The 16,306-nt window shown below is 47.2% G+C and overlaps 2 protein-coding genes across 3 annotated transcripts in view; both read left to right on the top strand.

Annotated features, from left to right (window-relative positions):
• The window catches only part of EIF2B5 (eukaryotic translation initiation factor 2B subunit epsilon), a 566,918-nt gene that overhangs the window by 291,718 nt on the left and 258,894 nt on the right, over positions 1-16,306 (top strand). The window lies entirely within an intron of this gene.
• Positions 1-16,306, top strand: part of LINC02054 (long intergenic non-protein coding RNA 2054) — a 45,189-nt gene that overhangs the window by 14,977 nt on the left and 13,906 nt on the right. The window contains exons 2-3 of one of the 2 annotated variants that reach the window (XM_025375180.1): positions 8,397-8,588; positions 11,592-12,016. In XM_025375180.1, the coding sequence (XP_025230965.1) occupies positions 11,611-12,016 (406 nt within the window). In that variant the 5' untranslated portion in view covers positions 8,397-8,588; positions 11,592-11,610. The remainder of the gene's footprint in view (positions 1-8,396; positions 8,589-11,591; positions 12,017-16,306) is intronic. The other variant, XM_025375181.1, reaches the window with a different exon arrangement.

Here is a 16,306-nt window from a genome sequence, read left to right as displayed (position 1 = left end):
GGCGTGTGTGTGGTGTGTGTGTGGCGCGTGTGTGTGGCGTGTGTGTGTGTGGCGCGTGTGTGTGTGTGTCTTCACACCTGCAGCTTGAGCCTCTGCAGGGAATTTCTAGTTTATGTTGCCAGTAACTAGAAGGCAGACTTTTTTGTATTCTTTCCGGGGCATAAATTGCAGCTGGTGATGAAATGTATTCAATCTCTCTCACTACTAAATCACATTGGACCACACAAATGCTTGGCCTAGGTAATTCTATTAGACCTAAACCAAAGGGTCAGGCTTTCCCCTAGATGATCATGAAGACGCAAAACCATGGGATGAGCTGGCAGGGTCACCCGAAAGCGAGGGGCACTGCCATCTATTTTCTCTCCCCTCTTAGTGATAACATGAAGGAATTGTCCCGAACAAGTGCATTTCCCTTTGATAGGCCTTGCTCAAAACATATTGATCAGCTTACTCTATTACCACATCAAAGGAAAATGCCGTCATGGGTGACTCCGGCAGAGCATTTGGGTCCATGGTGATTTTGCTAAGAATCTCTGATGAAAGGCAATGAAGGCTCTTAATTGCATATTTCCTGTGCACTCATCCCTCTTCGCCAAAACAAATGACATTAGCCTCTTTTTTTTTTTTTTTTTTTTTCGAGATGGAGTCTCTCTCTGTCACCCAGGCTGGAGTGCAGTGGCACGATCTCGGCTCACTGCAACCTTCACCTCCTGGGTTCAAGCAATTCTCCTGTCTCTCAGCCTCCCGAGTAGCTGGGACTACAGGCACCTGCCACCATGCCCAGCTAATTTTTGTGTTTTTAGAAGAGATGGGGTTTTACCATATTGGTCAGGCTAGTCTCGAGCTCCTGACCTCAGGAGATCTGCCTGCCTCGGCCTCCCAAAGTGCTGGGATTATAGGCGTGAGCCACCGCACCTGGCCTAGCTTTCTATTTCAACTGCACAGAACCACCCATACGTGTCAGCAGGGGCCGACTTTCCTTCACATTAGGTTTTCACAATCTATTCCCTCTGCCTGGAATACCTGCTCTGCCTTTTCTGCTCCAGCTAGGTTGGCATATTTGCAGGTTTCCAATCTGCCTGTCATATTCCGTCCTCAGAGCCTTTACGGCTGCTCCGTCTCCCTGGAATGTTCTGCCCCGACATCTCCGCACGACTTACCCTTCATTTCATTCAATCTCCACTCAAATCCTACCTCTCAGCCATCACTGTCAATTGCCCTCAACCAGGACCCCACCTGTAGTGGGGCACTTGGGGTTTATTGCTGGCTGCAGTGAAGGGGAACACACGCCATGGGGCCCTGTGGGCATATCAGTGAGGGGGTGTCAGAAAGAACTTGTAGGGTTTGGGCTTGTTTCTGTCTAGTTCCATCACAGCCACAGAGTAGCCTTGTCTGATGTTGATGTTCTGTGAAACTGTTTATGTTCAACAGGAGAGCACCATGGGCCTGCAGTGAGTGCCAGGCCAGGACCTGGACAGCAAGAACTGCTTTACTCTTCTTCACCACTGAATCCTTAGTGTACAGAACAGCAGCTGCGGGGGAGGGTGGCAGGTGTCGAATGAAAATGTATTGAACGAATCAATAAAGTCTGTCCGCCTGGCAAACTCTTACTCCACATTCAAGTGCCCAGCCAGAAGCCCCTCTTCTGGGCGCCGTCCCTGACTCTCCTGGGCGAACCCTGATCTGGGCCCAGGCTGTGCCTGCAGAGTCTCACTAGAGCGGCTCCTGTGAGTCACATCAGGGGGCTCTGCAGTCAGTCTCCCCACTGTGCTGCAAATGCCTTGAAGGCAGAGACACATCCCTTCCCTTAGAATCCCCAGTGCTAAATACAGAGCAGGTGCCCCATAACTTTAGTGTGACTGACAGACCAGCTGCAGGCCCAGCTCTGCTGTGTTTGAACTGTGCCTCTGGCAGGGGCTCCAGAATTCTGTGTGTGTTCCCTGAGAGTATGGGACCTGTGGGTTACTGGGTGGGAAATAGTTAAACAGGAGAAGCCCAGGCCCCAGCAGCCAGAGGGTATATTTGTGAGTTTGTGATTCTCAGGGACACCTTCAGGGCCTGAGGACTTTGGCCCCCATGTGGGGCCTCTGCAGTGTGACTCCATTTGGGCCTGGCTCCTCCTCAAAAAATGCCCCCAGCCAGGAGCAGTGGCTCATGCATGTAATCCCAGCACTTTGGGAGGCCAAGGTGGGCAGATCACTTGAGGTCAGGAGTTCAAGACCAGCCTGGCCAGCATGGTGAAATCCCACCTTTACTAAAAATACAAAAATAGCTGGGCATAGTGGTGCACACCTGTAATCCCAGCTACTCAGGAGGCTGAGACAGGAGAATCGCTTGAACCCAGGAGGCAGAGGTTGCAGTGAGCCAAGATCGCACTACTGCATTCCAGCCTGGGTGACAGACTGACTCCGTCTCAAAAAAAAAAAAAAAAACCAAAAAAAACCCCATCCCTGCCGCCCAAGGCCCAGAGGAGGCTGATGGAAGCCCGCAGATTCCAGGAAGGGCAGAGGAAGAGGCAGTAAGAGCTCAAGCACCTCCAAAACAGGGGCCATGACTGGGGGAGAGGGAGGAGGGACCTGGTTATCTGGCGATATTCTCACAGCAACCCCTTAAGGTATATACAATTATTATCTTTATTTTACAGTTGAAGAAACAGAGGCACAAAGAGGTTAAGTAACTTGCCTAGAACACACAGCTAATGAGTGGCAAGTGGGATTCGGACTCAGGTCTATCTAAGCCTCAAACCCACGTTCTGGATCCCTACACAGACTGGGCTACCTCAGTCCTCTGTGTGGCCTCAAGAAGGGTCTGGACATTCAAATTTAAAAATCCATCCAAAAAACTCTATGGACCCAGTGGTCTCTGGAGTCAATGTTCTGAGGCTCAGAAGGGCCAGGCAGGAGGGAGCCGCTTCTACACAGACCTGAGCAGAGTGGGCTCTGTCCCGGCACAGCAGGGGAGATTGTAGAGAGAATTCCGCCCTGGGCCCTGTTTCAGTGGGACCTTTAGGCTGCCGGTGCCATGTCCACAGGTCCCAGATCTGCACGATTGGCTGGGTGTGGAAAATCTTCACTCCTCGCGGCCTTGTCTTTGGCAGAGAGCACCGCCGCTTCCTCTGATGGCCACCAGGGGGAGATGCTCCCTTGGGAACGTTTTGCAGAAGCGCCTCACCCCACACCCGCCTTCCATGGTACCCAGCACCAGCCGCTACCCACGGTAACTCCCAGGCCCAGCTTCGCTCTGAGGAGGGAGGAATGGTTGCTGATTAGGCCTTGTCTGCATCCCGTGGCCGCCCCTTTCTTTCCTTTTCCTTCCTTCCTTCCTTCCTTCCTTCCTTCCTTCCTTCCTTCCTTCCTTCCTTCCTTCCTTCCTTCCTTCCTTCCTTCCTTCCTTCCTTCCTTCCTTTGTTCTTTCTTTCTTCTTCTTCTTTTTTTTTTGGAGATGGAGTCTTACTCTTTTGCCCAGGCTAGAGTGCAATGGCGCAGTCTCGGCTCACTGCAACCTCTGCCTCCCAGGTTCAAGCGATTCTCCTGCCTCAGCCTCCCAAGTAGATGGGGTTACAGGTGCCCGCCACCACGGACAGCTAATTTTTGTATTTTTAGTAGAGACGGGGTTTCACCATGTTGCCCAGGCTGGTCTTGAACTTGCCCAGGCTGGTCTTGAACTGCTGACCTCAGGTGATCTACCCACCTCGGCCTCCCAAAGTGCTGAGATTACAGGCATGAGCCACCACGCCCAGACATGGCCTCCCCTTTCAAATAACCCTCAGCGTGTGTGTGACTGGGAAACACACGGGCTCAGTCTGTTATCCTGAGAGGAAATTCATAGCAAAGTGTAAAAGCCTCCTGGGTGGGCTGGGCACAGTGGCTCGCACCTGTAATCTTAGCACTTTGGGGGGCCGAGGTGGGCAAATCTTTTGAGGTCAGGAGTTCAAGACCAGCATGGCCAACATGGTGAGACCTTGTCTCTACTAAAAATACAAAACTTAGCTGGGCGTTGTGGCGCACGCCTGTCATCACAGCTACTTGGGAGGCTGAGGTAAGAGAATCGCTTGAATCGGGGAGATGGAGGTTGCAGTGAGCTGAGATCGCACCACTGCACTCGAGCCTGGGCAACAGAGTGAGACTCCGTCTCAAAAAAAAAGAGCTTACTGGGTTTTAATGAAACCATCTCTCCTCTTTTACCTGAATGAAAGGAGACATGGGACTTTCTACAGGTACGGTAGCCTCACAATTCAGTGCTGGACTTCCAGCCAAGATGGCACAGTGGGCTCATGCTGTGGCTTCCTCTCTCTGTTCTAAACACACAGCAATCAGGAATAAAATAGAAAAAATGATAAACAAAAGGACATAGTTGGGCCCCAGCCAAAATGACTGTCTCTGTGTACCAGAAGCAGACCAGAAATGCAAATTGGTGAGTGGGGCCGGGGACCTGCCGGCCTCGGGGTCTGGAAATAGCAGTAGCTGCCAGATGCAGAGCTCCTGGTAAGGGAGCTGAAGTGCTCCATGCTACAAAGGGGCCAGCAGCCAGGCGTCTGGAGAATGGGTGGGGAGGGGGAAGGGGGAGCGGAGCCAGTTGTCCACAAATAGCTTGGGGCTTGAGTTGTGGGAAGGTGAGGACAGATTCTTGACTAGATGCTGAGCTAAGCCACCCTCTGGCTACGTGCTTGTAGCTGTGATGTCCTCATGCCGCAACAGAGTGGAGCCCTGCAATTGTAAGATCTATTGTAAGATCTGGTTCTCAGCTGGGCCTGAGGTCCTAGCTCAGGATAGTTAGAGACAGAGTGAGAAATAGATGTAAAAACAAGGTAGAAAACGCTCCAACTCACTGTAAAGTTGTAAGCCAAAATAGATGAGAAACAATGGTAAGAAAAACAGTCAATAAGGCCGGGCATGGTGGCTCATGCCTGTAATCCCAGCACTTTGGGAGGCCGAGGTGGGAGGATCACCTGAGGTCAGGAGTTCAAGACCAGCCTGGCCAACATGATGAAACCCCATCTTTAGAAAAAAAAAAAAAGAAAGAAAGATAAACAGTCAACAAAATCACCATGTGGAATATGAATTCGCTGTAGATTAAATTAATTTTGTGAAAGTCTTACAAAGAATTAAAAATGTTTAGGGTTGCAAAAATAGCAAATGAAGGCTTAATAGCCATTGGAAATTAACACGACATGAATGAAGGCAGATCAAAATGAAACAAGAACAAGTAGATGTGAAAAGAATCAATTAGAAATCTTAGAAATGAAAAGTTTGTTCATTAAAAAAAAGCTCAGTAGACAGAATAACCTAGACACAAAAAGAATTAGTGAGTTAGAAGACAATACTTAGGAATTAACATGAATACAATACACAGAGACAAAGATTAAAAAAGATAAAAGCAGTTATGAGACATGAAGGACAGCTTGTATGAAGGACTATGTATGTCTAATAGGAGTTTCAGAGGAAGAGAATAAAGGGAATGGCAGTGAAACAATATATGAGGAAATAGAAGCTGAGAAATTTCCTTGGGGAAATTGCAGAACATCAAGGGTAAAGAGAATAAAACCTTACAATAGACCTGAGAAAAAGACAGATTTCTTAAAAAGTAACTTCTGGGCCTCAGCAAAGACTGAGGCTGGGGATGAAGGAGTAGTATCTTCAAAGTGCCAATTGAATTTTTTTTTTTTTTTTTTTTTGAGACGGAGTCTCGCTCTGTCGCCCAGGCTGGAGTGCAGTGGCATGATCTCCACTCACTGCAAGCTCCGCTGCCTTCCGGGTTCATGCCATTCTCCTGCCTCAGCCTCCCTAAAAGCTGGGACTACAGGCGCCTGCCACCACGCCTGGCTAATTTTTTGTATTTTTAGTAGGGGTGGGGTTTTACCGTGTTCGCCAGGATGGTCTCGATCTCCTGACCTCGTGATCCGCCCGCCTCGGCCTCCCAAAGTGCTGGGATTACAGGAGTGAGCCACCGTGCCCAGCCAATTGGATTTTTATACCCAGCTAACTTGCAGTTGAAATTTAACACAAAAGGGGTCATTTCAGTACATGTAAATTGCAGCCTCTCATTGAAAGAATTATTATAGGATATACACTTCAGGAAGAAAAATGAACCAGAAAAAAAGGGGAGAGCACATGAAACACTGTTAAGCATAGAAGTAGATAAAACACATTGATAAATTTAAATGAGCACTGACTACAACAGAAACTCCTTTATTTTTTATTTTTTATTTTTGAGACCAATTCTCACTCTGTCACCCAGGCTGGAGTGCAGTGGCATGATCTTGGCGTCCTGCAACCTCTGCCTCCTGACTTCAAGCTATTCTCATGCCTCGGCCTCCTGAGTAGCTAGGACAGGCTTGGCTAATTTTTGCTTTTTTGTTTTGTTTTGAGATGGAGTCTCGCTCTGTTGCCGGGCTGGAGTGCAGTGGCGCGATCTCGGCTCACTGCAACCTCCGCTTCCCGGGTTCAAGGAATCCTCCTGTCTCAGCCTCCCAAGTAGCTGGGACTACAGGCACCCGCCACCACGCCCGGCTAATTTTTGTATTTTTAGTACAGATGGGGTTTCACTATGTTGGCCAGGATGGTCTCAAACTCTTGACCTTATGATCCGTCCGCCTTGGCCTCCCAAAGTGCTGGGATTACAGGTGTGAGCCACTGTGGTTGGCCTAATTTTTGCATTTTTAGGAAAGACAGGGTTTCACCATGTTTGTCATGACCTCAGGTGATCCACCCGCCTCAGCCTCCCAAAGTCCTGGGATTTACAAGCGTGAGCCAAAAACTCATTTAAACTTTTCATTTTTATTAAAGATATACATACACATGTTTAAAAACTCAAATAACTCTGCAGGGCTTATGTGGGAGCCAGCTTCTGGTATGGCCCCAGTGATCCTCACCTCCTAGTGCTCATGCCCTTGTGTCACACCTTTCCACAGTGAATAGGGCTGATCTGTGTAACCGGTAGGGTGGTGCAGAAAATAATGGTGGGTGACATCTCAGCTTAAGTGACGACAGACATTGCAGCTTCCACCTGTTTATTATTATTATTATTGTTATTATTTTTGAGATAGGATCTCACTCTGTCGCCCAGCTGGAGTGCAGTGGCATGATCATGGCTCACTGCAGCCTTGACCTCCTGGGTGCAAGCGATCCTTCCACCTTAGCCACCTGAGTAGCTGGGACTAGAGGAATGCGTCACCACTCCCAGCATATTTTATTGTTGTTTCAATCAGCTATTGTTATTTCAAGAGTAATAGAGAACTGATACACTCACTTATGAAAGTAGATACAAAAGTCATAAATAAAATATGAGCAAAATGAATTAACTAGCCTATTTTTAGAGTTTAATACTAGAATATAAGAAAGTTTAACTTAATTTATGAATACTACTCATCATATTAAAAAATTAAAGGAGAAAATATATTATCATCTTAAGAGATGAAGAAAAAGTCATTTGATAAAAAATTATATCCATTCATGGTGAAACGTAACCAAATTTGGAATAAAAGGAAGCTTTCTGAACATGATAAAGGTCACCTACCAAAAATCACCAGCAAACAAACTCACATGGCACAATTCTTTTTTTTTTTTTTTTTTTTGTGAGATGTAGTCTTGCTCTGTCGCCCAGGCTGGAGTGCAGTGGCACAATCTCAGCTCACTGTAACTTTTGCCTCCTGGGTTCAAGTGATTCTCCTGCATCAGCCTCTTGAGTAGCTGAGACCATAGGCACCCACCACCATACCTGACTAATTTTTGTATTTTTAGTAGAGATGGGGTTTCACCATGTTGGTCAGGCTGGTCTTGAACTCCTGACCTCAGGTGATCCGCCTGCCTTGGCCTCCAGAAGTGCTGGGATTACAGGCATAAGCCACCACGCCCAGCCCAGAAGCATTCTTTTAAACTCAGGAGTAAAACAAGGATGGCTGCTCTCATCACGTCTTTTCCACATTGGAGAACCCTAGCCTATGCAATAATATAAGAAAAAAAGGTACAAGAATTGGAAAGGAAGAAATCCAAACGTGGCTAACCTCAAAAACATAACGTTGATCAAAAAATCACTTTGTAAAATGACATATAGAATGTGATACATTTTACATAAAGTTTGAAAATGTAATAGATATGTAGTTACATATATTTTATATAGTATAGACATACAGGAGAAAGATAAATGTCAGAATTCCATAGAGCTGGGTGTTGGGTGCTTGGATGTCAGATACGTTAGTGCTTTACTTTTTTGTTTGAAATATCATAGTAAAAGGCATAACAATCCAGATTTATGTAACTTAGTTAAGAAAGAATTGCCTCTGAGCTCCTTGTGTGTGCAAATTTCATGATTCTGGGGTTCTTGGCTTCCCTGTCCTGCTATATTGTGAACTCCCTGAGCTTAGGGGCATTGTCTTTTTTTGCTCTTCATATTTCTAGGGCCTAGCATGGTATAGATGTTCAACCTGTGTTTGTTGACTGCCTGCCTGACTGAGTGAGTGAATGGAGAAAGAGGGAAATGCAAAAGAAGGAAGGAGAGGAGGAGGATGGATATGAACTTTGAGACAATGCTTTGACTGCCTGCATCTGACAAGGACTTGTATGGAAAGAAGCAGATGGGTTTGAGCAAAGGTAGGGAAATTAGCTCAGACTTCAGGCATGATTAGAGGGAGAAGTCTAGGATGTTTTGTGAGCTCCCAGTAGAAGGATGACATTGATGGCATCACCACCTAGGTAGGGAACCCAGAAGGACGTGCAGGTTTAGGAGGATAAGTGCAGTCTAATTTTAGACAGGGCTGTGAGAACTCCAGGTGTAAACATTCAGCTTGTACTAGGATATGTGGGTCTAGCGCTTGGGAGAGAGGCTGGGGCTAGAAATGGCGACTCTATTGTTATAGGAGAAAGGTGATCAGTAGCATGGTAACCCATAAGCTTCTCCAGGGAGAGCGGGGAGGATGAGGATAGGAGGAGGCTGCTGACAGAGTCGTGGGGAGCATCAACATGTAAGGACTGGGCAGAGGGAAATAACTCAGGTAAGGAGGCTGAGATGAGAGTCCAAAGAAGTAGGAGAGGAGCAGGAGAGGCAAGGAAAGAAAGCTTCAGGAGAGAGTGAGTTCAGTGGGGTCAGATAAGGAAAAAAGGTCAAGAAATATAAAAACTGAAAAGTGTCCTTTGAATTTTGGTAAACGGCAGTCACCTGTGGCCTTTGCTGGAAGAGTTTCATTAGAGAAGTGGGAGGAGAGACAGGTTGTGCTGTGTCATCAGTGGTGTTGAGCTAAATGTGAGTAAATGCACAAGACTGAATATTGAAACCCACTTTTTTTCAGATGCCTGGCCTTGAGGGGTGGAGAGAGGTTGGCTAATGAGATCATGGGGTGGATGTGGGAGATAGGAGACAGTTGACTCAATAAACTAAGAGAATGAACCTGAAGACAGATTTAATTGTGGGAGAGGCCAGTTATGGTGGCTCATGCCTCTAATCCCAGCACTTTGGGAGGCCAAGCCAGGAGAACCGCTTGAGGCCAGGAGTTCAGGACCAACCTGGGCAACACAGTGAGACCCCTATCTCTAAAAAAAAAAAAAAAAAAAATTGTGGGAGAAAGGAGAAATAATGGATGAATAAGGTTTTGGAGGAAATGGAAGAATGTACAAATACTAGCAATACTGATTAGTCCTGCTAATACTGTCACTAGCAAACACTTACAGAGGCCCTACTATGTGCTGAGAGCTTTTCTAAGTACTTAACGTACATTTGGCTTATTTATTTATTTATGTGTTTGTTTATTTTGAGTCAGAGTCTCGCTCTGTTGCCCAGGCTGGAGTGCAGTGGTTCAATCTTGGCTCACTGCAACCTCTGCCTCCCAGGTTCAAGGGATTCTCAGGCCTCGTCCTCCTGAGTAGCTGGGATTACAGGCACCTGCCACCACATTTGACTAATTTTTGTATGTTTAGTAGAGACAGGGTTTCATCATATTGGCCAGGCTAGCCTCGGACTCCTGACCTCAAGCGATCTACCCGCCTCAGCCTCCCAAAGTGCTGGGATTGCAGGCATGAGCCACTGTGCCCAGCCTCATTTATTCTTCCTAACAATCCTATGAGGTAGGTGCTATAATCACCTCATTTTACTGATGATGAAACTGAGGCACTGAGAAGTGGAGTAATTATCATCATTACTATGTATTGGACTCTCTTTCTTTTTTTCTTGTTTTTTTTGAAACAGAGTCTCACTCTGTCACCCAGGCTGGAGTGCAGTGGTGTGATCTTGGCTCACTGCAGCTTCAGCCTCCTGGGTTCAAGTGATTCTCCTGCCTCAGCCTCCTAAGTAGCTGGGACTACAGTGCATACCACCATGCACGGCTAGTTTTTGTATTTTTTTTTAGTAGAGACGGGGTTTCATTATGTTGGCCAGCCTGGTCTTGAACTCCTGACCTCAGGTGATCCACCCGCCTTGGCCTCCCAAAGTGCTAGGATTACAGGCATGAGCCACTGTGCCTGGCTGAGCTCTTTATATTGATCAGGTACTACATGAAGAATTCACAAGTCTTACTCCTGACAACTCTGTGATGTATTCGGAGATGAGTTTTACATAGCAGGTAGAGCAAGGACACGGCGAGAGGCAGTGAGAACACAGATGGAGAGTTTGCCTCAGTCTCTGATTCTGGAGGGAGGGATGGATGTGGGTTCAGAGATGGTTGCGGACTCCAGGGGGGGATGGGGAGAAGGCAGTAGGAATTTGAGGCCTTGTCACAACCACTCTTAACATTTTGCTGTGTTTCTTTCCAGAACTTTTTTTTTTTTTTCTGGGACAGAGTCTCGCTCTGTCTCACCCACACTGGAGTGCAGTGGCGAGATCTCGGCTCACTGAAGCCTCCACCTCCTGGGTTTCAGTGATTCTCCTGTCTCAGTCTCCTGAGTAGCTGGGATTACAGGTGCATGGGACCACACCGGCTAATTTTGTAGTTTTAGTAGAGATGGGGTTTCACAATGTTGGCCAGGCTGGTCTCGAACTCCTGACCTCAGGTGATCCACCTGCCTTGGCCTCTCAAAGTTCTGGGATTACAGGCATGAACCACCATGCCAGGCCTCTTTCTAGAACTTTCTTTAAGAATCCATAGGCAAGTGTATATGCATAACAGTGAGAGGTCAGTCCTTCCTTCTTTCTGATGGAGAGGATAAGAGTCAAAATAAACAAACCCAGAAGCTGGGGTTGGGGTGGGAGCGGGACCTCCTGGCATCACTGAGGTGAGCATTTAACAGATGGGTGCCCAGTGAGTGGCCCAGTTGTCTGAGGAAAATGGTGTGGGCTATGAAGACTCCCTTTGTGTTTAGAGTGTGTAGAAGACCAGCCCGCAGATCCCTGAGAGGATATAGGAGAGATGGAGGTGAGTGTCTATGACTCCAAGAAGGGGAAGGGGTTGGACTTTGTCCTGACCCCACACCTGTGGGTCAGCCTTGGGACCCTCTTTGACCCTTTGAAGAACCCACAGGAATTGATGGAGCCAAGCACCCTGCCTGTGCCTTTACCTTTCAGGCCTGTTCTCCAGAAGCAAGTTCACTGCTTTGGTGAAGATGGGCTCCTGCTTTCCAGGCCCTTCACTTAATAATGTATTGGAAATATTTTTCTATTTCATTTAGTGTTTTGCTGTGCATCCGGATGTTTGGTGGACACTCCATTGTGGATGGACCCTGGCTTCTTGCCCAACTGCTTATGCTGGAAATGCCCACCAGACTGGACCTCCCTGGAGACCAAACCCAGCCCATCTTGGGAGCTGGCCAGTGCCACATCCTCCCCCTCTTGCAGGGACCAGCTGAGTCATTTGCTCCATCTCGCACCTCTCAACACCTTCCTGTGTGGCGCTGGGCCACCTGTGGAAGCACTGGCATGCCTTGCTACCACAGCTCGCAGAAGTTATGGAGAAAAGGAGGCCCACACAGACTGAGAAAACACCAAGGTAAGGGCATGGCTGGGATCCCAGTGCAGGATCCCCGTTCTTCTGCAGTCACAGTCTTGGATGAACTGAGCCCTTTCCTCCCAGTGTTTGGCTTGGATGCTAGACCAGGTGAGTCAGCCGTCCTGGCGCACTCCTTCGAGCTGAAAGTCACATCCAGATGGGGCTTTTGCCAGAAGGGTAGAATTATCGATCTCGTCTTCCCAGCCGCCTCTCCGAAACTAGGTCCTGGAATGTGTCCTGTGGGGACGTGGGCAACGACAAGCCACAGGAGCTGACACAGATCTGCTCCAGGCAGCACAGAGCCTCACGTCGCCACCCAGGGCCTGGGCCCTCAAATGAGAGACACGCTTCTCTATGTGTCCTCAGATTCTTGGGCTTGAGCGTGCACCTCCCAGAGGATGCCAGATAGACCTGGTTGGCATCCTAGCTTTGTCACTGGCCAGTTGGGTGACCTTGGCCTTACCTCTCTGGGCCCTCAGAGATGAATTATTCTCATGTTAAAAATGGAAAATGTTGTCTGACCTTATGAAGATAAAAAGGTCAATGCATATAAATAGAATAGGGCCTTAAAACTGAAATTTCCACTAGACACCAATATGCACCATAGATGTGAAGATCCAAAGTGAGAGCCTGAGTTACCTTATGGATGATTTTCTATGGAAATGCCAAAAAATCTGATCTAAGAGTTTGAAACCCCTTTCCCACTTTGAGACTCTGAAAATGTAGACAGAGAGGTGATGGGAGGATGTTGTATGGCGGATGTCCTTGAAGAAAGCTGTGCTGCGAGTCCCATCCTGGGGACAGGTGAGCTCCTGTTCCCTTATCTCACACTTGGTAAGGGTGAGTGTCTGTGGGGCAGCTTCTTTAAGAGTCTAACATGAGGCCGGGCGCGGTGGCTCATGCCTGTAATCCCAGCACTTCGGGAGGCCAAGCCGGGCGGATCATGAGGTCAGGAGTTTGAGACTAGCCTAGCCAACATGGTGATACCCCGTCTGTACTAAAAATACAAAAATCAGCTGGGCATGGTGGCACACAACTGTAATCCCAGCTACTCAGGAGACCGAGGCAGGAGAATTGCTTGAACCCAGGAGGCGGAGGTTGCAGTGAACTGAGATTGCGCCGTTGCACCACAGCCTGGATGACAGAGCGAGAATCCATCTCAAAAAAGAAAAAGAAAAAATAAAAAGAGCCTAACATGAGACCTCTCCAACTGGGGGGCGGGGTGGCCTAGGGTCTAGTTTCCCCTGGGAAATCTAAAGGGTGACAGGAGTGCTCACCAGCTGCTCTGGTGGGGCTGCTGCCACCTCACCGGGACCAGCCTGCACCCCCAGAGTTTTTTCTGGGTTAGAGAGGCAGAAGAGTTTCTTCTTAACAGAGGTAGGTCCCATGGCAGAGAAAGCCTGCAAGGACTCCATGTCTTGAGTCTATGTAGAGGGATCCTAGTGGGAGAAGGTTGGAACTGAATGCCTAAGGGCTGAGGATGGGGTCTCAGATGACCACCCGAAATGAAATTGGACTTGAGGCACATCCATAGATTAGAGAGGACTTTGGGAGAAAGAGACTGGAGCCGGCACTCAGCTGGTAACTTGAGTGGAGGGGGTGTAAAAACAGAGGCAAAATTTAACATCTGCCGGCCAAGACAGTCTGAAGCCAACTCTATGGTAACTGGCTCGGGGAGGTCAAGTGGAAAGAGAGAGAAGACCAAGCCCTCTGCATTGTCTCCACTGGAGGTTCCCAGCTGGCCAGGCCTACGCTGGGGGAAGAGAGAAGAATGTAAGGTAAAAATAAGCTCAGAGTGTTGATGAATACCTCACATTAACATTCCAATTTCTGACTTGAGACTGTGTTTGCAACTAAAAGCAACCACAGACTATTCTAAGCATGAGCAGAAAAATCTCAGGCCTGCTGAAATTGGCATCCAGGCTGGGGAGGGTGTCCCATTCTGAACAATTATGATGCAAGGAAATAGCACACTGGTTACTTAAGGCTCAGCAGCTTGGCAGCTGGGACACGCACAGCAATAGCTCTTTGTCTCACTGCTCCACTCACCTGATGGTCTTTGGTTCACAGACTACTCTTTCTCTAGCTCATAGGTTATTCCTTGAAGGATGTTTATCTGAATATCAAGGTCAAGTTCTCTTAGCAAACGCCACTTCTTACCACTGATTATCTTGAGCCTAAGTTCCCTAGAAGTCAGAGGGGCTGGGTGTGGTGGCTCACACCTGTAATTCCAGCACTTTGGGAGGTTGAGGTGGGCAAATCACCTGAGGTCGGGAGCTCAAGACCAGCCTGGCCAACATGGTGAAACCCCGTCTCTACTAAAAATACAAAAATTAGCCATGGCGGTGGGTGCCTGTAATCCCAGCTACTCGGGAGGCTGAGGCAGGAGAATCTCTTGAACCCTGGAGACAGAGGTTGCAGTGAGCCACGATCGCACCATTGCGCTCTAGCCTGGGCAACAGAGCAAAATTCCGTCTCAAAAACAAAAACTAAGAAGTGAGATAACCTCCTTGATGGATACTATCCTGAGAGAGAGAACATGACATGTTTTTTTCTCTGTTCCAGACAGGGGCAGTGTTACCCAAGAATCAGGCCAGAAGATGGAACCAGGCAGGCTGGCTGCTGCCTCTTAGAAGTCATGTGGCCCCATGGACAGACTTCAGCTCTCTGCCCTACTGGCTGGTCACCTGTAAAACAGTCGATAGTAATACTATGTATCTCACAGGGTTAAGAGTATGTAATAAAATTGTCTATTAGGTTGAACTCTAGGAAATCCCTAACACTCAACCATTTTTTACGCTACCAAAAAAGTTTCTAATGATTCATCCAAATATGTAAAAAATGCTTTGCGACCTCTCCATTGCTAGTTATTGTGTTAAACGAAACAAAACAGCAGTAACAACAAAATTTTTCCATCCATGCTCAGAATAATGAGTCTCCAGAATTCTGTTTCCAGGAATGTCTCAAGGAGCCTGGTGAGTTGTAAAGTTGCCATGATCAACAGCTCAAGGCCTGTGAATGCTCAAGACCTTCCTGGTTCCCTTGCTAGATCTCCCCAGTACTCAGAGAGCTCACTGTCTCTCTTCTGGGCCTCACTGTGAAAAGCAAGCACAACCTGTGCCTCAAACACAAAAACCGCTCAATCATATTCTGAAATTTCACTACACTGTGTCTAATAGATATTGATTGTATTCATCCTGCTTAACACCAGGTGCACCCTCTCAATTCTAAGGACTCGCATTTTTCTTTGGATTTGAGAAATATTCATTTATTCTTTTTGTTTTTTGAGACTGGATCTTGCTCTGTCACCCAGGCACCAGTGCAGTGGTGCCATCATGGCTAACTGCAGCTTCAACCTCCCAGGCTCAAGCAATCCTCCCACCTCAGCCTCCCAAGTGGCTGGGACTACAGGCACAAGCCACCACACCCAGCTATTTATTTATTTATTTATTTATTTATTTATTTATTTGTAGAGATGAGGTCTTGCTGTGTTGCCCAGGCTTGTCTTGAACTTCTGGCCTCAAGGGATTCTCCTTTCTTGTCTTCCCAAAGTGTTGGGATTACAGCCTTGAGCCAGCATGCCTGGCCTATTCATCTATTATTTTAAAAATATATAACTTGGGCCAGGCATGGTGGCTCACACCTGTAATCCCAGCACTTTGGGAGGCCAAGATGGGTGGATCACGAGGTCAGGAGCCATCCTGGCTAACACGGTGAAACCCGGTCTCTACTAAAAATACGAAAAATTAGCTGGACGTGGCGACGGGTGCCTGTAGTCTCAGCTACTCAGGAGACTGAGGCAGAAGAATGGTGTGAACCTGGGAGGCAGAGCTTGCAGTGAGTCGAGATGGGGCCACTGCACTCCAGCCTGGGTGACAGAGTGAGACTCCATCTCAAACAAACAAAAAAAAAAAAAAAAAAGAAGGGAAAGAAATGGTCTAATATATATATCACTTGTCAGGTTGATAAATTTGACTATATAAAAATTAAAAACTGTGTATGAGAAAAGACTCTATAAATGCAATAGAAAAAAGATTTAAAGAGGAAGTTTACAGAAAAAGTGTCCCAAATGTCTGATAGACCATGAAGGATAATCAGCCTTAGCAGAAATCAGGGTCATGCAAATTAAAATCATAATGAGGTATAATTTCTCACCTATCAGATTGGAAAAGCTAACAAGTCTGAAAATAATAAGTATTGGTGAGGATAAGGGAAAATAGGAAGAGCCGTATACTGCTCGTGGGAGTATAAATAGAAGAGTAATTTGGCAGACTTTAGTAAAATAGGAAATGTGCATATCCTATCATCTTATAATTCTTCTAGGTATACACTTGGAGAAACCTTCACTCATGTGCAGAAGGCGATATGTACTATTATTATATTGTTTCATTGTTTCAT

This window comes from Theropithecus gelada, chromosome 2 (assembly GCF_003255815.1).
Source record: "Theropithecus gelada isolate Dixy chromosome 2, Tgel_1.0, whole genome shotgun sequence".
Classification (NCBI taxonomy): domain Eukaryota; kingdom Metazoa; phylum Chordata; class Mammalia; order Primates; family Cercopithecidae; genus Theropithecus; species Theropithecus gelada.
The sequence above is the reverse complement of the archived record's forward strand: the minus strand, read 5'-3'. Positions and strand labels throughout refer to the sequence as shown.